This window comes from Micromys minutus (assembly GCF_963924665.1).
Source record: "Micromys minutus genome assembly, chromosome: 12".
Lineage (NCBI taxonomy): Eukaryota > Metazoa > Chordata > Mammalia > Rodentia > Muridae > Micromys > Micromys minutus.
The window spans coordinates 55,196,992-55,222,935 of NC_137981.1; the positions used below are offsets into that span (position 1 = coordinate 55,196,992).

The 25,944-nt window shown below is 40.2% G+C and overlaps 1 protein-coding gene across 15 annotated transcripts in view; it reads left to right on the forward strand.

Moving 5' to 3' along the window:
- Window positions 1–25,944, forward strand: part of HMBOX1 (homeobox containing 1) — a 127,807-nt gene that overhangs the window by 66,317 nt on the left and 35,546 nt on the right. For all 15 annotated transcript variants that reach the window (XM_080926280.1, XM_080926287.1, XM_080926288.1 and 12 more), the window contains 2 exons: window positions 15,794–15,904; window positions 25,370–25,523. In XM_080926280.1, coding sequence (XP_080782406.1) covers window positions 15,794–15,904; window positions 25,370–25,523 — 265 coding nt within the window. The remainder of the gene's footprint in view (window positions 1–15,793; window positions 15,905–25,369; window positions 25,524–25,944) is intronic.

Sequence of the window (25,944 nt, forward strand, 5' to 3'; positions counted from 1 at the left end):
CTGGTGGATAAGGATGTAGAACATTTCTTTTAAGCAGTTTTTAGTCGTTTGAGATTCCTTTGTAGAGAATTTTTTGTTAAGATCTGTACCCTGTTTTTTTTTTTTTGTTTTTGTTTTTTTTTTTTTGTTTTGTTTTGTTTTTGGTTTTTTTTGTTTTTTTTTTTTTTTTAATTGGATTGTTTGTTTTGTTGATGTCTAGTTTCCAGAGCTTTTCTTGGCTGGTTTCTTCTTGTTCTTCAGACTGGTTTTCTTTGTGTAGCCCTGAATGTCCTAGAACTCACTATGTAGCATGCCAGGCTGGCTTTAAACTCAGATATCCTCCTGCCTCTGGTTCTCAAATGCTGGGGTTAAAGATGTATACCACCAGTGCCCACTGAGTTCTTTGTAATTTTGGGTATTAGCCTTCTGTTGGCTATGGGGTTGGTGAACATCTTTTCCCTTTCTGTAGGCTGACATTTTGTCCTATTGATGGTGTCCTTTGTCTTATAGAAGCTTTTCCGTCTCACGAGTTGCATTTGTTAATTGTTAATCTTCATGCCTGTGTTAACCGGTGTTCTGTGTAGGAAGCTGTCTCCGTGCCTGTGTGTTCAGAGCTATCATTATTATTACCACATCTCTCTTCTGTCAGGTTCAGTGTATCTGGTCTTATGTTGAGGTCTTTGATCCACTTGGACTTGCATTTTGAGCAGGGTGGTAACTGTGGCTCTGTATGCATTCTTCTACACTCAGCATCCGGTTATGTCAGCACTGTTTGTTGAAGATGCTTTCTGTTTTTCATTTTGTATTTCTGGCTCCTTTATCAAAAATCAGGTGCCCATAGGTATGTGAGTTTATGCCTTCTATTCGATTACTTTGATCAATGTGTCTGTTTTTATGCCAGTACCATTTGGTTTCTGTTACTATAACTCTGTAATAATGGCTTGAAATTGGGGATGGTGATATAGCCAGAGTTCTTTTATTGTTCAGGATTGTTTTAATCCTTGGCTTTTTGTTTCTTCCTATGAAGATGAGAATTTTCCTTTCAAAAATCTGTGTTTTGAATTTTGTTCAAGGAAGTGTGTTGGAATTTTGATGGGGATTGTGTTTAATCTGTTTATTGCTTTTGGTAGGATGGCCATCTTTACTATGTTAATTCTACTGATCTATGAGCATAAGAGATTTTTTCCTATCTTCTAATATCTTTCTCAGTTTCTTTCTTCAAAGGCTTAAAGTTTTTATGATACAAGTTTTTCACTTGATTGGTTAAGGGTTACTCCAATATATTTTATACTACTTGTAGCTATTGTGAAGGATGCTGTTTCCTTGATTTCTTTCTGAGTCCATTTGAGTATATGAAAGCTACTGATTTGTTTATTTAATCTTGTATCCGATCACTTTGCTGAAGGTGTTTATCAGCTATAGGAGTTCCTGTTAGAGTTTTTCAGGTCTTTTATTGTATACTGCCATATTATCTGCAAATAGCAATACTTTGGCTTCTTCCTTTCCGATTTGTATTCCCTTGACCTCCTTTGTTTTATGCTCGTGCTGGAACTTCAAGCACTATATTGAATAGCTATGGAGAGAGTAAACAGATGTGTCTTGTCCCTGCTTTAGTTGAGTTGCCTTTAGTTTCTCTCCATTTCATTTGATATTGTCTGTGGACTTGCTATAATTCCCTTTGTTATATTTAGGTATGTACCTTGTATCTCTTGTCTCTGTAAGACTTTTATCCTGAAGGGGTGTTGGATTTTGTCGAAGGTTTTTTTTTTTTTTTTTTTTTTTTTTTTTTTTTTTTTTAACATCTAATGAGATAGTTATGGGTTGTTTCCTTTTAGTTTGTTTATATAGTGTGCTACAATGACTGATTTTTCTTATATTGAACCATCTCTAACTCTCTGGGATAAAGTCTAATTGGTTATGGCAGATGATCTTTTTGATGTGTTCTTAGATTCAGTTTGGGAGTATTTTATAGAGTTTTTTGTTTTTTGTTTTTTTTTGTTTTTTGTTTCTTTTGCTGTTGTTCGAATATATGTTCATAAGGGAAATTGTTCTGTAATTCTCTTTCTTACTTGAATCTATATGTGGTTTGGGTATCAGGGTCACTATGGCCTCATAAAATAAATTTGGCATTGTTCCTCCCATTTCTATTGTGAAATAATTTGAGGACTATTGTCCCTATTTTGGAAGTCTGTAGAATTCTCTGCTAAAACTGTCCTGCACTGGACTTGGATTATAGGTCTTTTAAGTTATTTATATGACCTTAACTTAACTTTGGCAAGTGATATCTATCAAGAAAATTACCCATTTCCTTTAGATTTTTCCATTTTGTAGAGTACAGGTGTCAGGAGCCATAATGGACAAGCTAATAACTAGCAGGGGATCGTCCTGAGATGGCCGCCTCGGATTATTATATAATCATCAACAGGTTTGCTTTTTTTAGGCAAGGCCATGGGAGAATTCATTTTAGGAAAGATTCCTGCTATTAATATGCTTTCCCTGTCATTATTAAACATATGTAACAGTCACTAAGTAATAGCCCAACCCTTTGGAGCAGATCCGCTGATGTTATATAGACAAATGGATGACTTCTTAAGTCTTAATGATGATCCTATAAGAATTCCTAAAATTATATCAGTGATTATTAAGCTCTTTTATATTGGGACTGCTATTAGGTCATTTCTGACAGTCAAAACTGCAATGAGAACTCTGCCAGTCTCCCAAGCATCACCAGTTAATTGCTACTTAGATAGTAACCAGACTTTCTCCTACTCAGAGCACATTCCAAGAGGTTGTAAAACAATTAACCAGAGGTCATAAAAGGGGAAACTAACGATTTATTACAGGTGCTAGTACAGAAGATAACATATTGACTGGGTTTATCTATACAGAACTTCACTAATAACTTAGTTATGGTTTTAAACCTTCAGTGAACCTGTGGAGCTGTGACAGGTGATGGATGTTTAGCCAGATAATTACTCCTAATGGATAAGCATGTAAGCATTCTCTGCTGTAAACTTATATTTCAATTTATGATTTGACTTTGTGTGTGAACTTGTGATGAACTTTGTAACATGTGGTCATGTATTCTGAAAGATGTTTAAGTACTCAGGACAAAGATGAAAAGGAGGAAGTAGATTTTTTTTTTGCCCCGCTTAGAGTAGAAATTTTTCCCATTTCCCCACTTAGAATTTTTCCCTCTCCCCCCAACCCCCTTAGGATCTTTGTCTTTACCCAATAGATAGCTTTCATAGGAAACTTTTTTACAACTTAGTAATAAACTGTGAGTTTTCAAAGTGTCCCTCCTTCTTCCTATGACTTCCTACTAGCAGGAAGTTAGAGCTACGCAATTCCTGCTGAGATAGAACAAAGGCCACATCACTTAATTCTCTGCTGTTAGGCTACAGGTACCAATCGCCTAAACCAACCGCTTTTTACATGGGAAAGAGCTAGAAAGCATTTAGGACTTTTAGTAGTTGTCATCAGCATTTCAGTACAGTTAGAGAGCTAGAAGGTCTGGAGGCCCGCAGACTTTAAAGCCACACCAGAGTCCTACTCTGTGCCCTGGCCACTACCCTCTCCTGGTCAGGAAGCTCCAGGCATGGAGGTTTTTAAAGTATGACCTTGTAATTCCTTGGATTTCCTTAATGTCTGTTGATATGTTCTACTTTTTGTTTCTGATTTTGTTAATTTGGATAGTCTTTCTATGTCTTTTAGTTAGTTTGGATACTGAGCAGTTTGTCTATCTTGTTCATTTTTGCAAAAACAAACAAACAAAACCCCAACTCATTGACTGTATTCTGTTTCTATTGTATTGGTTTCAGCCCTAGGTTTGATAGTTTCCTGCTGCCTACTCCTCTTGATTCTTTTTGTTGTAGAGCTGTCAGGTGTGCTGTTAGATTGTTAGTATGAGATTTCTCTAATTTCTTTATGAGGGCACTTAATGCTGTAAACTTTCCTCTTAGCACTACTTTTATTGTATCCATAAGTTTGGGTATTGTTGTGTATTCATTTTCATTGAATTCGAGAAAGTCTTTCATTTCTTTTTCTTTTTTTTCTTTTATTTCTGACTTTGACTCAGTTCCTATTTGTAAGGGTCTGAAAATCACTGAAGACCCCAGAGTCAGATAGTATGCAAAGACAAAGAGTATTTGTTCTGTAGAAGCATCAGAATGGCAACCCAGGGAGAGACATTTGAGTCCCTTTTACAACAGGATTGCTCAATTGCTTCTGAGATAATAACAGACTTCTAATACTTAGAACACCATTCTGAGGGGTCACAGAAACCATGAACCAAAGGTTATAAAGAGGATGTACACCATAGGACCCCAGGTGCAAAAGCAGGAGATAAGATATTGACCGGGTTTATCTAAACAAATCAATCTTAAACTTCCCATGACCCTGCAAGCTAGTAACAAATGGTGAAAGTTACATATACGCTAGATATTTTTTCCTAGTGTATACCCATATAGGTTTTCTGTTATACCCTCTTATTCAATTTATGACTGAATTTATGTGTAGACTTGCAGTGAACTTTTACCATGTGAACACCTCCTGGAGAGTCCTACAAGTACTGAGAACAAAGGGCAAAGATAAGTCTCTCTCCCCTTTTCTCCCTGAAACTTTAATTCTGAGCCCCCAAATTCCTGCAGGCTGCTTCCTCTAGCCTCCCACTGTGTCACTTTGAGTGCTAACCAGAAGCTCATAGTTCCAGCCCTAAATGACTCAGTCAGATGGATCAAATGACTCCCTCAGCTGAGGGAGCAAGTACCTTACTTAGCAAGTAGCTTGTGGCCCAGTTTCTGGGTGGAGATAAAATGGAATATGAAAAATGAACTTCTCACATTCATTAGAGTTGTACAGTTTCCATGAGTTTGTAAGCTTTCTGTGGTTTCTGTTGTTGAAGTCCAGCTTTAATCCATGGTATAGTCTAATATGTACAGGGGGTATTTCAGGTTTTCTGTATTGTTGAGGCTTGCTTTGTGGCTCAATATATGGTCACTTTTGGAGAATGTTTTTTTTTTTTTTTTTTTTTTTTTTTTTGTGGTACTAAGAGGAATGTATCTTAATTTGTATTTGGGTGAAATGTCCTGTAGATCCATTTGCTTGGAAACTCTTTTTTCATCCCTTTACTCTGAGGTAAGGTCATCATTGTTAAGATGTGTTTCTTGTTTGCAAAAAGAATGGGTAATTTTTCTCATCCATTTTGTTATTCTATGTTTTTTTTTAATTGGGGGAGTTGAGTTCATTGATATTGAATGATATAAACGTCCAGTAATTGTTAACTTCTGTTATTTTTGTTGATGTTGACGCACGCGCGCGCGTGCACACACACACACACACACACACACACACACTGGGTTTGCTTGGGTAAGATTGTTTCCTGTGTTTTCATGGGTGTGGTTAACCTCCTTAGGTTGGTGTTTTCCTTTCATTCTGTAGGATTGACTTTGTAATAGATATTGTTTAAAATTGACTTTATCATGGAATATCTTGTTTTCTTCATCTATAGAAATGGAAAGCTTTGCTAGGTCTAGGCTGCATCAGTGGTCTCTTAGAGTGTGCAGAACATCTGTCCGGGCCCTGCTGGCTTTTGGAGTCTCTATTGAGAGGTTGGTTGTAATTCTAATAGGTCTGCTTTTGTTACTTGTTCTTTTTCCTTGCAGCTTTTAGTATTTTTTCTTTATTCAGTATGTTTAGTGTTTTGATTATTATATGGTGAGGGGACTTTCTTTTCGAGTCTAGTCTATTTTGTGTTCTGTATGCTTCTTGTATCTTTATAGGCAGTTTCTTCTTTAGGTTAGAAATTTTTTCTTTTATGGTTTTGTTAAACATATTTTATGAAGGGTGGAGAAAATAATAATCTCTGGGAAGTAGAGGAAGAGAGGGGTCTCGGAGGGAGAGTGGAGGAGGAGGGAAAAAGGGGGTCCAGTTCAGATATAGGAGATGGGGGAAAAGTACAGAGGGTCAGGAATTTGAAAGTAGGTATGCATCAGTGGGGAGGGGGCAACTGGGGGTAGCCACTAAAAAGTCCCAGATGCCAGGGACCCAAGAGGTTTCCAGGACCCAACAGGGAGGACATTAGCTGAAATACCCAACAAAGGGGAGAAAGAACTTGTAGAGACTATATCTAGTGGATAGGCATGGCCCTATTTGAGGGATGGGGCCACCCACCCATCTCAAAAATATTAAACCAGAATTGCCCCTGTCAAAAGGAAATGCAGGGACAAAGAATGGAGTAGCGATGGGAAGAAAGGCCATCCAGAGACTGTCCCACCTAGGGATCCATCCCATCTGCAGACACTATTGCTGATGCCAAGAAGTGCTTACTGACAAGAGCTCTGTATAGCTGTCCCCTGAGAGGCTCTGCCAAAGTGGGACCAGTACAGATGCAGATGTGCAGAGCCAAACATCAAACTGAGCCTGAGGACCCCAATGGAAAAGTTAGGGCGAGGACTGTAGGAACTGAAGGAGTTTGCAGCCCCATAGGAAGAACAACATCAACCAACCAGACCCCCCTCCCAACCAAAGCTCCCAGGAACTAAACCACCAACCAAAGAGTATAAGGGGGCCAGGGGGATGAGACACATGACTCCAGCTGGATATGTAGTAGAGGATTGCCTTATCTGACATCACTGAGAGGGGAGCGCCCTCATAGAGGCAGGGGAAGGCACAGGGAATAGGGGGCTTGTGGAGGGGAAATTGGGATAACATTTGAAATGTAAATAAATAAAATAACCAATTAAAAAAATTTCTGAGCCTTTGAGCTGGGATTCTTCTCTTTCTTCTTAGGTTTGATCTTTTTATAGTATCCCAGATTTCCTAGATGTTTTGTGTCAGGAATTTTATAGACTTAACATTTCCATGGTCGAATGTATCTATTTCTTCTATTATATCTTCAGTGCCTAAGATTTGCACCTCCATCTCTTTTGGTGACATTTGCCTCTGTAGTTCCTGTTCACTTATCTCGATTTTTCATTGCCAGAATTTTCTCAATCTGTGTTTTCTTTATTTTTTCTATTTCTGTTTTCAGGAACAGTTTTGTTTTCCTCACTGTTCTCCCTGCCCTCCTTGGTTAGCCTTCTTTAAGGGATTTATTCATTTCCCCCAATTTTTTCTTGTTTGTCTTTTACTGGATTTCTTTAAGGAATTTATTCATTTCCTCTTTGAGGACTTCTGTCTTCCTCAAAAACTTGGTTTTAAATTCCTTTTTCTATGCTTCAGCTGTGTTGGAATATTTAGCATTTGCTACATGGTAAAACACCTGGGTTCTGACAGGGAGACACTGAGTTGGTTGTTGCCCGTTGTGTTCTTTACACTGCCTTTAGGCATCTGGGTTTGAGGTGATTATAGCTGATTTCTGAGATTGCCTTTGTTGGATGGTGTTTTGTTCCTTGGTTTGTTTCTCTCTGATCTCTGGCCAGTGTGACCTGTGGTTGAGCAGGTGTCTCTGCCCAAGTTGGGGGCTGGGACGTGGTGTATGGAGGAGTGAGGGACTGGGGACACCAATAGAGTTGGGGGTCCACGGGAGGGTAGCTTACCTGAAGTTCTGGTGGCCAGTGTGACCTCTGGGTGAGGAAGCCTTGAATATGTAGTGCATTTTTTAAAATCTGTTTTTTACCTGTTCTGTCAGCTTCTGTCTCCTTTTGTCTTGTTTAATTCATTAAGATTTAATGTAATTAGGATAAGGATGATTTCTATTTACCATGCTTTCTGTATATCTTGTGCCTTTTTAGTTTTTATTGCTTCCTCCTTTTGCTAAGTGGAGACTTTCTAGTATACAAGTTTAAATCCCTTGTTTGCTAGTAATGTTTGAGTTGTCCTTATGGCAGTTGCTCTAGGGATTACTACTGGCATGTTAATGTATAATAATAATCTAGCCTAGATTAATATCAACTTAATTTCAAAACAACTTTGCTCTTACATAGCTTTGTTTTCCATGTTTTGTGATGTTGCCATGCGCATTGCATACTAATTAATACATATGTTCATTAACATACAATATGTAATTATTGTGTTATACTTGCCTTTTCAACAAAATAGCGCAAGTGCTTATGGGCTAAAAACATGCCTTTGTCTTTTCTACTTCTGTTTGTAGCTTCTTCCTGGTCTGTGCTGGTTTGCTGTCACTTGTTCCACCACAGCAGCAGCAGGAGGACATGACAGCAAAACTGCTCACCTCACAGAGCCAGGAAGCAGAGACCAGAGGACTGGGACATATACCTTCCAGTGTGAACTCTTAAAGCCATCAGTTATGGCCATTTTGAGATGTACCCCAAAGCACCCTTCCCTTTTCTGTTTTGAGTGTATTAGTCAAGCTCCCATCTAGTGTCCTTTTACTTTATCCTAGGAAGTCCTCATTTCAGACTCCATGTGGTGCTGCCTTGTATTCCTCGGGCAGTATTCTAAGTGTCCTTCCCATGGCTTCTCCGAGGAACATACTCTCAGCCCTAATGAGCAAGTCTTGAATATAATCCTTCTTTTCCCTCTTTTACTTTCGCTTCTTCTCTTTGGCTTTAAAGCATTTTTATTACAGTCTTGTTTATTTTGTGTGCGGGGGTGGAGGCACGTGTATGCTGTAGCCCTTGGGTGGCGATCAGAAGGCAACTCAGTTGGCCTTTGCATTTCAGTGATGAATGCTTCTGTGACTTCTTATTTGCTGTGGAACCTTCCAGTAAAATTTTTATTTCATTTATACTTTTGTACTCCAAAATTTCTGTCTAGTTCTTCCATATAATTTCTCTGCTGATAGCTTTTTAGGATAAGCCATTTTCCTCTCCTTTTCTCCAGTTCTTTTGACTGTCCCTATCTATGTCAAGTAAGTCCACCATCACAGTGTCTGTAAGGGCACTTCCTTCTGCTGTTGTTGTGTCTGTTGTATTGTGTTGTTTGGTTTTTGATTGGTTGCAGGCAGTGTCTTACTCTGTAGCCTGGGCTTTGAACTCTTGGCACTCTTTCTCCCTCAGCCTCCTGAGTGCTGAGATTAGGGCTGAGTGGTCACCATGACCAGCTTCAGGGTCACTTTTTATTGACTCATATTTAAAGACATATTTACTTCATGTGGGTGGGTGGTGGCGGCGGTGGCGGCGGTGGTGATGGTGGTGGCGGGTGGGTGGTGGTGGCGGTGGTGGGTGGTGATGGCGGTGGCGGGTGGGTGGTGGTGGCAGGTGGGTGGGTGGCGGTGGTGATGGTGATGGCAGTGGTGGCGGTAGTGGTGGCGGTGTGCACCCTACTGGAGACTTGGAGTTCCAGTTGGCTATAAGATGTCGTGTAGGTGCTGCATGGCGAGCCCTTGATAATTTGCAGTCATGGAAAGGGTGACTTTGAGCATGTTTGTCACCACCTTTATGGACATTGCCTTGCTTTCTTTCCTTACATAGAGGCATGTCATTGGTAGAGATTCTTGCTGCAGCCTTTCCATTCACTTTACTCTAGCTGAATAGATCCTGAAGGAACAATGACCCCAATTTACCTCTGTAACATCATCCTCCAAGCATGAAACTGGGACACAGACCTTCAAGTAGATAAGGTCTGGCTAACACAGCACTAACCAACTTGTACTAGTGAGAACTCCATGGTGAGACAGTGCCAACAAGAGATAAGCTGAAATTTATGTATTGACTGAAAACAGAACCAAGAAGGGGCAGGAAGAGAGCTATAGAATCACATCACAATCATACACATACACATTTTTCAAAACTCACTGTATACATAGGAGTTTGTTCTTTGTAGAATACACCTCAGTTTACAACAAACATAGAGCGCTTCAAAGTCAGAAAGCTGGGGAATGAGAAAATCTTGAACCCACTTGGACCTAGCCCTGAGTAAGCTATGGTGGGAACTCTGACTAGGACAGAATGGGAGTGCTGACTAAAGATCAGAGAGGTTGCTGTGAACACTACAGTGAAGACAGAAGTCCCAGAGCCAACGTGTATGGCTTAGTCATCTGTTGCTGCATGAAATTTTAGCCCAGAATTTATTAGCATCTTGAAACATAAGCCTCTAGTATTCCAGATAATACGCGTCAGAAATACAGAAGCAGCTTAGCCAGGTTACTTAAGCTTTAGCTTACAAATTGAATCTAACACCCTCTTCTAGCCTCCACGGATAGCACACACACACACACACACACACACACGTGAGTGTGCATTGTTCATACACACAGTAGAAACTTTAAAAGTCTTTAAAAATAAAAGTCAATAAAAAGTCACCACGAAGCTGGTCATGGTCACTCAGCCCTAATCCCAGCACTCAGGAGGCTGAGGGAGAAAGAGTGCCAAGGGTTTAAAGCCGGCTTGGACTACAGCGTGAAACACTGCCTGCAACCAATCAAAAAGCAAACAGCACAAGATAATAAGACACAATAAAACAGCAGAAAGAAGTGCCCTTACAAAACATGGCTAGAGATCTCATGAGATTGCCCGTCCCCTGGGTTAAGTGAGAAAGTAGATATACAGTGTGCAAGATGGAGAACAGTCCCTTACTGTGTGTTGGAACCTAAATATATGCTCTAAATGGAAGTTTATGTTACATATATTGGGAAGGTCTAATGCATCCATACGAAACAAGCAAGAATGAGTGTAAGGCACTAAAAAGAAAGTGGTGGTGGAGAAAGTTCTATGTGTGTTCTATACTTGAATTTTTATAAGAAAATGATTTTGTTTTAGCCTAAAATTTGAATCATTAGCTCTGTGGAGACACACACTTATAATGTGACACTCAAAAGGAAGCTTAAGTGTGGGAGACAAGCTTGAGACACATAGTGGCTTCCAGGCTAGCCAGGACTATCTAGTGAGACTCTGGCTCAAACGTAACCGAACGCACTAAGCATATCTCTGATTGCAGTAGAAAGTTGTTGAAGGATGTGCGATGGTCTGATTTAAAGGAACACTCATAAGGATTTTAAATTTTATGGTTCTGAGATGGCCTGTTCGTGTCATCAGAGTTGTTATAGTTGTTCAGGTAAAAGAGGCTAAGATTCCAGAACACAGGAATGATGACTAGAAGAAAGAGATTCGGTAAAAAGATAAGCTTTAGAAGAGAGTGGGTGAGAGGTTAAACAGAGCTAGCTCCTATAGGAAGATAAGCGGATGAGGGCGAGGATAATAGTAGGCTTACAGTGTTGGCCTACGAGAAATTTCATTAAAGCTGCCTAGCCAGTGGTTTCCAAGAACAGGTTGTGCCGAGAGTCTCTTGCGTTTACATAACATTTTAAATCATTGTTGATAATTACAGTGATCCCAGTGGCCACTGATGGGTAGAAAGCTAACCTAGCACCTGGAGCCAAAAGGATGCTCTGGAGGAGCTGTGTCCCTCATGCCAGGGACGATGGCCTGTGAAGAGCCAGAAAGTTGTGGCAGGAAACAAAACGAGAGGGATCCAGAGTCCACTATTAAGATTTAGAAGGCTGGGTTCTAGTTGAGAGCCCTCTAGTGGAAGAAGTGTGGTGTCTAAACTCCAGAGAGGAGCCAGTAAAGCCGAATGAAGTTCACAAGGCATTATGAATGGGACTAAAGACTGCTTCCAACCTCTTTGGATACTTTCTCACTGGAAAAAAATTAAGCAGGGCTTAGTTTTAGTCAGTGTATGAAAATTATATGTAAATGTGTCTTTGCTTAGGCCCTAGGAAAGGTTGAAAAGAAGAGTTTTTTGAGTTTATCTTCCACAGCAGGGAAGGGACTGTCAGGGGATGTTCTCCCAAGGGAAGTAGCCTGGCTGACAGACAGAGATGCCGAAGCCAGGATTGTGGGTCAAGGATCCTAGAGAAAATTCATTTCCGAGTGTGACATTTGCTGTTTATTCGTCTGTTTTGCAATGCCTCTTCTGGAAAATGGTTTGGTCAACTGGTTTGTTTTCTGCATTTATTGTCTGAATCCAAGGTGAGTCAGGGAGACAGCCTGTATCACTCGCTCCTTCCTTTGCTTTATTACATTCATAATTACACAGAGAGAAGAGTGTGTGATGACATTTTAAAGTCAGTCACATGCTTACCTCAGAGTAAAATTGCAGACAAAAGGCAGAAGTGGACTTCTTCTTATAAGTCCTCACTTTAACTGTACTGTTTCTAAAAGAATGAAGAGAAACTAAAATATTCAGTGTCAAAAGCCAGACATTAAAATAAAACATTTATAGAGTGAGAAAGTTTTAGTGGTAGAAACGCAGGGAATTTTTACAATTTTAGATTTATAGTGTGTATCTGTAAGCTTTTGATATATATAGATATAAATGTAGTACAGGGCACAAAATTTTATATCCATAAAAGTGTATACCTTATATATCAAGGGCATCTTTTCATATTAAATATGCATACTCTTTGAATTTTAAAATTTTGTGGGGATCTTTTTAAATTTTAAATATATATAATAGGTGACAACTCAATGACTTTTATAAAGAATAGATACCCACATTATCATCATCCATATCAGTAGAGAACATCACTGGCCACCACCTAAACCTCCATCCTCAACCTTTTCCTTCCTGCATGGTACCAGTATGCTGACTTGCATCCCTCTCTGTACTATAGAGTATGGCTTCTGTGTGTGTTTGGCTTTTGAGAAGCAGCATAGTTTCTATGAGGTCTGCCTGTGGAGGCACATATACTGCTAGTTTATCCTCTGCCTGTTGCTATGGCAGCCTGCAGCAGACACAGATATCATAATGTATGCATTCTGCATTTGATGGCCATTTAGGCTCTGGAACCGGAAATTCTCTGGGAAATGCTCATTTATGAGGCTTCTTGTGCATATCTTTTGAGTATGTTTGTGCTGAATAAGTACTCCTGTGGTCTGTATACCCAAAGTTCAGCTTTTATGGATCCTGTCCATTTGTTTCTGAAAATAGCCCTGCTATGTGTAAATCCCATGTTCTTGCTAATACTATTAATGGGTCATTGATGTTAGATTAGTTTTGGGAGTTTTATAGCATTTAAAAAATAGTAAATTTAGCCAGGCTGTAGTGGTGCATACCTTTAATCCCAGCACTCGGGAGGCATAGGCAGGTGGATGGATCTCTGAGTTCAAGGATCCAAGAAAGTCAGGCTTGCGCAAACCTTTTCTCAAAGATAAGCAATATAACAAATCAAACAAATTTACACGCATGCCAGTTTTTGTTATGAGAATATACTATAACTTGATGTTCTTGATGGGCTTTTGCTACCTGCTACACAGTGTGGGCAGCTCTCATAGCTAATGGGCTCTGTGTGTTCTGATCTGAGGGTGATTTAACATTGGAAAAAGCTAACAGATCTCAGACATACTTTTTTAATATCCTTTTTTAACTTCCCTGTTTGCTTGTTTTTTAAAACCTATGTGGTAACAGCAGGAAAATCCAAATAGATTTTGATTTCATGGTGCTGAGTGACCATTTCTTCATTCTTATTTTAGAGTACAATTAAGAAGGTACTGTGATGGCGAAAACTAGATTCTGGTTACAGTATTGCCAAACACAGCTGATTTAATTATTCAGAATAATCAGCATTCTTGTCTAGCAAGCACTGGCTTCTAGCACCTGCATCTCAGACCTTCTACCACTGGGAAACGTCTCTGGGAATGACTTAGGAACATTTTCGAAAAGAGAATCACACCCTTTGAAAAACAAAAGGCATTGCACTAGTCGGATGGCTTTATGGGTGAAGGCACCTGACACCAAGCCTGACAACCGGTTCCTGAAACCCAATTGTCCTCTATCCTTGTGCACTGGACACACACATTAGGAAGAAAAGTAAGACTTTGTAGTCAGAGAACTTTCCACCATAGTTTTTCTTTTAGCTTCTCCTGCCATGTTTTCTCATGTCATCTTCTAATACGAGTTGCTAAGTGTCTGAAACCCTGAGGCCTTGTGTTTAGTTGACGTGATGAAGTCATGGTAGCCCTTCCTTCTGTTGAGCCCAATAGCTTTACACAGCTGTTTGTACAGTGGTGTTTGGTGGTGCCCAGCTGCCACAGTGGCTGTCTTAACCCTTTGGAGCAGTGGTTCTCAACCTCTTAACACAGTTTGTCTGCTGCACTGACCCCCAACCATAAAATTATTTTGTTGTTACTTCATAACTGTAACTTTGTTACTGTTATGAATCATAAAGTAAATATCTGATCTGCAGGATATTTGATATGTGCCTTCCAAAAAAGGACAGGATTTCTTTGTGTAGTCCTGGCTGTCCCAGAACTCTCTGTAGATTAGGTTGGCCTCAAAACTTGAGATCTGCCTGCTTTGGCCCGCTGAGTGCTGGGATTAAAGGTGTGCACCACCACTGCCTGGCAGGCTTTGGAGACTTTAAGATGTAAACCCTTTATCATAGTCAAATGATATTTTGCAAATGCCTTGTTTATTTTTCCTTATTTCTCTGCTTTTGCCAGTTGTATATTGGGATTTTGAGAATATAATGACCAGAATGAGTGTGTGATTCTTGAAAGTGTTGAAACAATCTTTTGACTTTCAGTGTGCAAATCATCCACATTTCTAAGTAATTGCTGACAAGAAATGATTAACAATAGCACCGAACTACTACTGTGTATAAGACCCCAAGGAGTCTTAGCTCAGGAACGCGACCCACAGAACCCAATTAGACAATGGACTGCTGTAGTAACAAGAGGTTTTTATTCCATGTACATGGGGTTGCTCAACCTCGAAGGGAGAGTCAACCCCAACTCAAACAGCACACATCTTTTATACTTTTATGTGAGGGGGGTGAACTACTATTTTACCATTGGTCAGTAGTATAATTTTTAGAAAGAGAAGAGGAAGGGGGAGGAAAGGGGGGAAAACTTTGGCAGTAAGGTTGTTGACAATTTGCATTCTCCTTGGAATTCAGTATAGGGAGGGGTAGGGGAGCTGTTTCTAAAGCAGTCATTTTTGTTTTGTCTTAACTCAGCTTGGTCAGTATAGCTTGACCTGTACACTAAAACTTTGTTTTTACCTTGTTTATATATTTCAAAACTTGGGGAGGGGGGTTGTCTTTGTTTTGTTTCTCAGAAATGGGTGATTAGAGCATGAGTTAACTGTGACATTCGTCAGGACCCTATCTAGGGCTTTCTAGAGCCAGGTGGCTATCAGTCAGTATATTCTGTGTTTTTTTTTCTGAGAATTACTCTGGGCCATTGTTTTTACTTGTCAGGCACAGGTGGGATCTCATAGCCTTGGGATGACTGGAAAGTCTGAGTCTGACTTTTCTTTAGGGTCTCACATTCTAAGAATGGGGTGTTTTGGAAAAGTCTCAGAGCCCCTAAAAACTTTATTTTCTACATTATGTAGTCTGTTCTGTTTAGAAGGGAAGGTCAGCTGTAGAAACTGTTTTCTGTTACTGGGCTCTCTTCAGAGGACATGCTGTAACCTAAGTCTGCCAACTCTTGCTTCTCTCTACTAATGGTGATGGGTCTAAAATGCTTAAATGAATTAACAAGTGGCTAGGAACCGTATTGAAGACAGTGTTTTCAATGATCCTTCTTTTCCTAGCCCCTAAATCTTTTTATCAGTGTTATTAATGAGAAACAAAATTTGCTGACTAGATAGTTCCCTCTCCGAGTATCTGTTAAAGCGTCTCGTGTTTTTATAGCAGCCGCAGACTGCTGGTCTGGCAAGCAGTGTTATTTGAGGTCTTCTCATTATCTCATGTGTATGGACTCAGAAGCCACTAGATATCTTCATTGGTAGAATGTTTGATTTCTCATAGGTCATTTTTGCATGTCAAGGAGTTTTTTCACGTTACAGCTTCTCACACAGTCATAAGTACATAGATAAGTACCAAGTAACCAAAGCCAGCAGAGCCCTCATTACCTTGTCTATGGTCAGTGTCTCACCAAGAGCTCTTTTTCTTTCTCTGCAGGGATCAGTCAGAGTCGGATCTCTCACTGGCTGCTGCAGCAGGGATCAGATCTGAGTGAGCAGAAGAAGAGAGCGTTCTACAGATGGTATCAGCTTGAGAAGACAAACCCTGGTAAGTATCCTTTCCATGTGCTGTGCCAAAGGGAAAAGGCATAATCCTGTCAGTGAGCAAGTGGAAAGCCAAGCCCTGGTTGTAATTATGTTGCAGTTTCTGTTTCCAAGGGGCACCTCTCCCTCTCAGCTGCCTCTTGGTTTCCAGGTTAGGTGATTTTCCTAGGCAGTTTGGAAGAATGCTCATGACATCCGTGGCTGGCCCTTTTTTCTTCAACTGGTAGTGTACAAATAAAATTGTGCCTTTTTTTAAACAAGTTTTTAAGAAAATCATTATGTTAAATTGACATGTATTTAATATTTTTGTTGAGTTCATACTGTACTGTTCCAACGATCTCTTCTAATGCTTTTGTGTTTTTAATGCTTGTGACCTGGGTAATAAATATATTTTAAAGTTTTAAGGTGAAGCCGTTCACATAGCTCCCAGGACCAGCACTAGATTGGAAAATAGGATTGAAATCCTCAGAGAAAAGTTCCTGAGTCTTGGTGTCTGGAATTGCCAAAAATAGGCAACATTTATTTCAAGATACTTGTAACAAGTGATAGATCAAAAAAATATGAAGTCATGAGAATGTCTGTCTCAGGCTGCACCGTGTCGAACCGTTGTTAGTATGACATTTACCGCCGCAATGCCTTCTGCAGTGCCACTGCATAGAGCCTGCAGACATGCCAGACGAGGTGTAAGAGGCAACAGCATTGACTGAGCTGCAGCCATACTGGATTCAAGTGCCTTTATGGGGGTTGGTTTGTTTGCTTTTCCCAACCCGAAAGGCCCTGGTAAGACAAAACATAGTAACAGTCTATGCAGAAGAGTTTCCAGGATCTATTCTCTATTTTTTCTTTCGAAGTGTTACAGATATACAGACATTTAAAAAGACTAATAAGGAATCCAGCTATTTTCAGTTAATTTTCTTAGATACAAACATTGTGAACAGTTTTGCTGCTCACTAATATTTTTTAAGATTTGTGTGTACTGTCCTAATGAGGGTAGCTTTCTACAAAACCATATTCCCCATTATCACAACAAAGAAAACGAATACCTCCATCATCATCTGGCCTTGATTACATTACATTAATGTTCAATATCTATCTCTTCCCCTCCATTCCCTCCCCCCCTCTGTTTTTAATAAGTAGCACCTGTTTTAGGTCAGTAAATTAGAATGTTCCCAGATTCTTAATTTGCCCAAACTTTTTTTTTTTTTTTAATATGAGTGTTCTGTCTTCAGACACACCAGAAGAGGGCATCAGATCTCATTACAGATGGTTGAGAGCCACCATGGGGTTGCTGGGAATTGAACCCAGGACCTCTAGAAGAGCAGCCAGTGTTTTTAACTGCTGAACCATCTCTCCAGCCCAAATTTTTTATTTTATTTTAATGTCATCAACTTTTAAAATCCCTTTGCGTTACAGAATGTCCCACTGTCGATATTTCCAAATTACTTACTTTCAGAGGACTTAGTCCCTGTTTTCTGTATTCCCTGTACAGTGGGCGTCAGAATTAAGGGCTCCATTAGATTCAAATTGAATGTTCTTGTCAGAAATAGTGCATAGACTTTTTCTTTTTTTCTTTTTTCTTTTTTTCTTTTTTTTTAGGGATCCCTGTCATAATGACATCAGTTTACATTGAGATGCAACAAAAATTAAGTGGGTTGATAGAGAAATGTGTGGCACATATAAGGAGATATTAAGCAGTACAAGTACAGTTTGGCTGTTCATTTTTCTCAGTGAGACACTAGATGGAAATACGGTGTGAATAGTAAGAAACCCATGTTGCCATGTGACGGTGTGAATAGTAAGAAACCCATGTTGCCATGTGACACAAAGCATGTGGCGTGGTGGCACTGCTTGTGGCTACACTTGATGGCATTGTTCGGGTGGAGACGATCTTTCCTTTGCAGTTTAAGTGGCCTGTGTGGCTGCTTCTGCCCCAAGGTGAACACTCTGTCCTGTGTTAGGCAGTCTCAGCACTCCTTGAAGATCCTTGCTCAATCAGTTCTTCCAGGGAAATTCATTAAGAAATGAGATTGTGTCACCTATGAATCCTTCACCGTTTATCAGCTGACATGTTTGTATAAAGAAGAGCTTTCATATTTCCTAGCAGTGTCTGAAAGCAAAAGCAAATCTCTTGAAAAAGTGCCTCTGTTCTTATTACTGTTATGTGTTAAGGCAACACCATTGGGGGGGGGGGGATGCAAATGCCACTGGGTTTGTGTTTTCCAGCAGCCACATTGCACAAAGAAGCTGAAATTCAGTCATGATATATGTCAGCACCTGTCACTTCAGTGCTTAATTTTCATTTTGAAAATTGAAAGGTGACCACTCCCTGTTTTCTTTAGAAATAGCTAGGTGTTTAACACTTAAAGCAGTTTCCAACCAACTACATTTCAAGTGCTCGGTTGTCTGGTGCTTCCTCATGAGACCAGCGCAATTCTACAGTATTCCTGAAGCAGTGTGTCAGACTGATGCTCTGTAGTCTCCTGAAGATGCGGTTCCTTCTCCTATGAATCATCCCAAAGCAGGAATTCACAGCCAGGCTAGGAGGAGAAGGAATGCAACGCACTGTATGGTACTTCACAGGCGCACAGGCTGGTAGCAAGGGTTCAGCTGGCGGCACAAGGAACTGTTTACCAAGGACTGTGTACCTAGGGCAGAGCGTGCATAGGAACTATGGCTGTGAGCTGAATTCCCACACTAGGGTTTTAGTGTGATCCTCCGGCTTGGGGCAGGCTGGAAGCTTGACTTCCTTTCCTGTTACTTCACTAGAGACAGCACTTTAGGCTCAACAAGGACTCCTACTAAGAATCTAGCTTGCAAGCTTGGAATGGTTTTATTTTTGTTTTAAATCTTACTTCCCAATTAAATGTATCTAGGAACCTGAGCCAGGCCCACCTAGCACTAAGACATTGAAGGAAGTTGTAATATAGAGTTCCCAGTGGGAAGTGCAAGAAAAGACGAACTGCGCTCACTGGGAGCAGCCCTCTGTGCACAGGTCTTTCTTGTTGAGGATGCATGCCCTGTGTACATACATCGGCTTCTCGTTGAAGTTGCATCGCTACCTTCTGTTTAAAACCCTAGTCTATGCTCATTTCCTTTCTTTGTGTGTGTGTGTGTGTGTGTGTGTGTGTTATATTTTATAAGCAGCTAAAAAAAGGGGGGGGGGATTTGGTAAGCGTCAAATGGTAGTTCTGTTATATTTATAATACCTGAACCTCACCCATCAGTATCTGATTTTTTTCTGTCTTTTCACCTTTAATCCAAGAGGTAATGTGGCATAGGATTCTTCCTGGATGTGTCGGTGCATCTTTGTTGACTTTAAAACAGCCTTTGATTTTTGTCTAAAGAATGGCGGTGTTTCTTCTGTGGGTACTTTGGAGTTGCTGTAATCTTTGAATACAGCGTGGCACCTAAGCTTCTCTCTTCTCTGCCTTAAATAGTTGCTTACAGTACCTTCTGTTCTTTTTTGCAAGTCAATAGAATCACCTCATCAAGAAGTGGTTATGTTTTCTACAAGAAAATATTATAGAATATTGTAGTTATTTATAATCTGTTTTGTGTGAGTTATATTTGCATGCACTGAAACACCATACAGAAGTTTAAAATGTAAGATATGAAACAGTATGTACTACATTACCATTGGTATCTGAGCAATACAGAGGCAGTTTAGATTTCTATAAGAATAGACGTTGTTGGGAATTCTTGCTTAGGAATGGATGAGAACAGCTCTGAAGAGGGATGCTGTTGGTAAGAGAGACGGAGAAAGAATTGATTATTTAACCTCTGGGTCTTTCGTTCATTTGTTTTGCAGTGCTTGGGATCAAATCTAGGACTTTACATGCAAGGCATTTTACCATTGAATGGTGGCCCTTTTGTGGCTTTCTGAATTTTAGACACTGTAGTCTGTGTTTGTAAAATACATATAATGTATACTAAAAGGAAGGAAGGAGGGAGAGAATAGATGGAAAATCAATTTTGTTCATGTTAAGATACCAAGAGAAGAAATGCTACAGTTCCTGAGGTGTGGTCCTGCAGCTTGCCTGAAGCAGTTGGTAGGAAACAAGCTGTGGGTGGGTTATGAGGAGGTAGTTTGCCAATGTCATAACCTTTCCTCCGTCTAGCAGACAGGCTATCAGGAGAAATGTAAATAGCATCATGTCGTCCAATACACTTTGAGAAAAAATATAAAATTAAGGCAAACTGCAAATGAAAAGCTGACTCTTCTCTGCTGTAGAAATGCCTGGCAAACAAGCCGGCTGTATTTGTAGATCTTTGCTGATGTTAAATGACTTCTGGTTACATTTCTCTAGTGAAATTCTTTCGGCTTCCTGCCTCTAGATCCATTCTGAGTTTTTATAAGGTCTCTCCTTTTCAAGGTTCTCTTTACATAAACTCAGCAAGGGAATGTGGGGTTATTTCTATTGATAATCCAATATCTATGGATACAATATAATTCTCTGATAAACAGACCCATCATCAGAATTTCCCAGCACATCCCAAAGGCTGCTAAGTCTTATAAATAAAGCAAGTTAATGGAAACTAATCACGTGGACTTGATCTTGTTTCTTACAACATTTACAAGAAAATGCCTGTTTTCTTAAAGAACCAAGCACTAAATCCAGTGTGTTTGCTGTGAGAAAAATCCCTTTATTAATTCAGATTAAGCTCCACAGTCTTCTCTTGTCTGATTCACCCATTACTACAGCAGGCAGGATCTGCTGGGCACCTGCAAGCTCCTGTCACTGATACACTTGACATTAAGCTGAGTCCGGGAGGGGGAGGTTTGTGTGTAGTGCACATGAAAACAGTGTGCAGAGCAGAAGAAAACACCTACCCTTTGCAGATAGCAAGCCAGAGCTCTGGGAAACAGACGTGTGACATTGTAGAAGAAGAGGATAGTGCTAACAACCTTCCTTTACTAGCCTCAGCCAGTTCTAACCCTGCACGTAAGATAATCTACAGAAGAGCAGTCACCGAAAACCTAAGATCTATTAGCATATTGTAAAAGCAGGTTAGTTTTTTTTTTTTTTCTCACGAGTTTAGACTTGCCAAAACAGAGTATAAAATTGTGTTTCAGTGTGAACTCAGGTGTAGCGTGGAGAAGGCATTACCTCCAGCCCAGAAGTTCTGTTGCTGCAGGAAAGTTTTAAGGCTTACCCTCATTATTCCCACAGTCCAGTTTCATTGCACTGGTCCTGTCAGAGTCCTTAATTTGAAATTATATTATTCTTGTAGAATTTACTGCTCCCTGTCTGTCTGAATCAAAACAAAATAGACTGGGCTTTCGAGAAGAAATCTGTATTTATTCAGAGTGCTTCATGTGCTGTTTTTTCAAGTGTGCGTGTGTATTTGTGTGTGTGGTATATGTTGGGGGAGGTGGGTACATGTGTATGTGGGCACTTGGAAACCCAAGGTTTATGTCAAGAGTCATCCACACTCCACCTCGCTCACTGAGGCAAGGTCTCTCAGCCAATCTAGAGCTCACAGATATAGCCAGTCTTGCTACCTGGCTTACTTTGGGAATCTCCAACTCCACATTCCCAGGCTGGGTTACAGGCAGCTAGCTACCATCCCTACCTGGCTCTCTGTGCTATTCTGAATGATAAAGAAATGGAACAAGAAAAAAAAAACCTTCAAAATTAATGTGGTATTTTTAAAATTAAGAGTATTTACAGATTTAAAATTACTCAGTTTCAACTTTTTGTACATAAATAGTCTGATTTATTTCAAGGTCTCCAAGTCACTACTTTATTCTCCTGGAGTTTTATCTCTCCTTTTCCTTACTTCCTTTTTTTTTTTTTTTTTTTTTTTTTTTCCTTTCTAACCAACTTTATTTTAAACTAAATTTCTTTCTTGCAGGAAGCCTAGACAATGCAGAGTATTGTTAAATGATAATATTATTAACAGAAAATACCATAAAAGGGCTTTTATTGTACACTGGCTGTCCATTTCCTCTAGACTCTTAGGATTCTGCTCTCTGATAATTTGCATGCCTGAGCCGACACTGCCTGCCTAAGGGAACGTGCTGCAGCTCTAGCAGCCCACGCTGGAGCTCACTGATCTTGTGTTCTCTTCTTCATCCCCTCTACTCTGAGACTCTCCATCCCTTGGCCAGGGCAGACGTGGATAAAAGAACACATGGCCTTTTCTGTTCTATTTCTGCCTTCATCTTGACCTGCTGTGATGTTAGTTAAGCTTGGTTGTTTTGGACACTTTCTTTTTGGAACAAGATTTGTATACTTTTGAGAAGGTAGGTTCTTATCCTAGACTCTTACTGTGTGCAGTAATCCTTGCTTGCTCTGGTAAAAATAGAACATACTTTGAGGTAGGCTCTGGTTATTTTGATAAAAGAAACTTATTTTTTTTGTTTGTTTATTGATTTCTTTGTGTGAGTGTGTTGCCAGCGTGTATTTCTGTGCACCGTTTGCAAGTCTGCTGCTTACAAAAGCCAGTGGCCATCAGATCTGAAATTACAGTTGTAGCTGCCAGGGAGGCTCTGGAAATGAGACCTGGGTGCTCTGGAAGAACAACCAGAGCTCTCAACTGATGAGTCCCTGAACCCTTTTCTTAAACCCATTAACCGTAATATAAAAAATTGAAACTCACTAGTGATAATCAAAGAGATTTGAACCTGCTATCCTTGACACAAAAGATTCACTCCATCAGCTGCATGGAAAGGCTTACAAACTTAAGTAGCATAATTAGGATTTTAAAATGCCACAAACAAAGATGACAAGTGAAAAAAATGATTACAGCTATGTGACTAATAATTGATGTGGCATCTCCACTCAGTTAAAATCTAAAGCTTAACAGAAAAAGGACCAGAAACTAACAAAAGTCACAATAACAGTAGCAGACTAGAGACAGAGAGTGTGCTCATTTCTACTATTAGTACTTTACCTACATTTGAATAAGCACTGCCCTTCATGTTCGGAAGGGTACATTGAAATGACAGCCGGACATGGCTGTGATGACTTGTATTGATTATCTGCTGTGATACAAACCATGCCACATTTTTGCAACTTAGCACAATGGAGATTTATTTTCTGTTTCTATAGATCCGAAATCCAGGAGAAACATGAGCTTTTATTCAGTTAGGGCTGCAGTCACTGGAACTGGATGGTCCACATTCAAGGCCATTCACATGGATGTTGGCTATCCAGAGACAGCAGCTCCTCAAGGACCCCAGCATCCATTCTTACCTAGCAACTCCTCCCTTAAGCAAGTGATTTGAAAAAGAAACCAAAGAAAGATGCCCTGGTGTTTCAGTTCTGGAGGAGACCTGCTTTCACTGTCATGTGCTGTTGATAACAGTCCAGTCATGAGTTCAGAATGGGAAATCACAGAGGCACAGCACGGGGAAGCAAGGAAGGATTCATAACACCCTTGGAGCCTGGCTACCAACATGTCTTTGTTGGGACTGTATGTCCGGGTATTTATTTCTCTCTGTAAAATGGCTACAAAAGTATCCACACGATGTGTATACTGTGGCTTAAGCTCCTCTCTCCCCTGTCAGCCCTCCCTCAGGTAGAATGGCAGAAGCACCTGGAGATCAGGGGAGCATCTTTTGCTTTGTGCAGCCTTTCTACACGGTTAGCATGTGCGGTTGATCTGACTTTCTAAAGGACAGCCAAGCCAGCATTTAAGGAGATGCAGACAGAGAGCACAAAGCTCCTCTGATCTAGCTTTGGACTTTGTCATAGTACCGGCCCAGAACTAACGCAGGCTTATTGTGAAACTTCATCTTCTAACCTGCCCTGGGCAGTTATGGTTGTGAGAGCTGATGCTATAGATCAGCAATACATATATAAAAAGAAACTGTGATGCTGGATTTATTTTGAATATCAAAATTAATGAAATTTGCGTATGGACTGGCTGTATAATATCTGGGGGATGGTAGGAAAATTAAAGATGAGATGAATCTGAGATATTGTAGCTTGCTATTTGAAGAAGAGACAGAAAGATAATGTGTTTTAAAAGGACAATCTAGGCTTAAACCATTGGTCTCCATCCAAGAAAATACAAATAAAGATATTGCCTTTAGGAAGGGGATTTAGCTGTGCCCACATCTTACATACCTTTAGTTTAGCTACTTGGGATGCTAAAACCAGAGGAACTATTGAGGTCAGGAACTAAAGGCTAGCCTAAGCAACATAGGACAACCCTGTCTCAGAAAGGCTTTAAGTGGAAGGGGAGGGAATATATGTGTATTAAAATAAAGACATTATGGTATTATCTGATGATATTGGTAGAAAACAGTTCTTATCATGAAGAAACATGTATTCATGTGTGAGAGTAGCATGTATTCATATGTACATAAACCCCTTGAATTCTAACCTGCCTTCCCCAGGCCACTGTATTAGGAGTTTTGATTAGTAAGACATAGTGAAACATACCCTTACTTCCAGTACTTGAGAGATGAAGGCAGGAGCTCTGGGCTAGCTTACTCCATGTCTCAAAAGAAAGAAAAAGAGTTTACATTAAATTGTAGTCAGAGGGACCGTCCTGAAGACATTAATCAGAAGAGTGATATAACTAATTACGTTTGAAAAAGAGGAATTTATCAGTGCCCAGTAAAGTGGCAGCAGGAGGCAGCGCCCTACGGGGAAGTATGCCAGTCTCCATTCAGATCTGTGAGCCACATCTGCAAGCCTGACACAGTGTGGCCTCTAGATCAAGAATTAGTGAGTTGTAACTGGTTGAGCTATTTGAGAAAAGCTAGTTTACATTAGTGAACTCTCTCAGATCGAAGTTGCTTTAGTTGAGAGATGGAAGAATATAGGATGTCTTCTTCTTTCCTTTGCTGCTGTATTACATCTTCCTTTTTGAGACAGAGTCTCGTGAAGCTGAGGCTCATCTTAACAACTCTGATGCTGCTGCCTCTGACTTCCAAGTGGTAGGATTACAGATGTGCACCATATCTGGCCTAGTATAGGGTGAAAAAGGCTGAACAGGGGAAAGTCCAGTCCTTCCTCTGAAGAGGTAGGTCTCATGCTTTATTTGCAGTTCGTTAAAGGAACTGAGGGACACTTGAAAGCAGATGGGAAATGACAGGTATGGTGACCACGTGCTTTTAAAGGAAGAGACTTTTTTACCTCTTGAGGATTTTCCTTTTGTCATTTTTTATCTTATGTGTACTGCTGTTTGCTTGTGTGTATGTCTGTGAATTATATATGTACGGAGCCAACAGAGGCCAGAAGAGGACATTGGGTCCCTTAGAGCTAGAGTTACAGATGGTTGTTGGATGCCATTTAGGTTCTGGGCATTGAACCTCTAGAAGGGCAGTCATTGCTCCTAACCACTAAGCCACCTCCGCAGATCCTTGATCATGTTTTTTTAAAGTAATAATATTAATTATCTTGACCTTCAAATTTTAGTGGACAAGGAAAAGCTCATACTCAGAGCTCATCTTTATAATACTGATTTTTTAATTGCAAAATATTTGCTAAAACAGATGTCTTGTTTACTCCAGGGGCTACGTTAAGTATGAGACCTGCCCCAATTCCAATAGAGGACCCTGAATGGAGACAAACACCTCCCCCAGTCTCCGCCACACCCGGAACCTTCCGGCTTCGACGAGGGAGTAGATTTACCTGGAGAAAGGAGTGCCTAGCTGTCATGGAAAGGTAGGTGTCCTAGTCCTGGGAAATACTTTCTAAAAGATCGCCTGAGTCCAGATTCTCACTCTGCGGTTATCGGGGTATATTAGAGCTGCTGTATTGATGAGACAAGTGAACTCATGAGGCTGGAGTTAGCATCTACTTCACAGCTTAATTTTGTTCTCTGCTGGGTCACAATCTTTATAGAGTTAAAGTTTATAGAGTTTTTGTTGTTATGCTGTTATTTTTGAGACAAGGTTTCTTTGTGTAGCCCTGGCTGTCTTGGAACTCACTCTGTATACCAAGGCTGGCCTCAAACTCACAGAGATCCTCCTGCCTTTGTCTGACTAGTGCTGGGATTAGGGCATGCACCACCACCTAGAGTTAGTATTTTTAAATGTATATCTTTTCATCATTTTGAAAAAAACCTCTGAAGCTTGATTTTCAT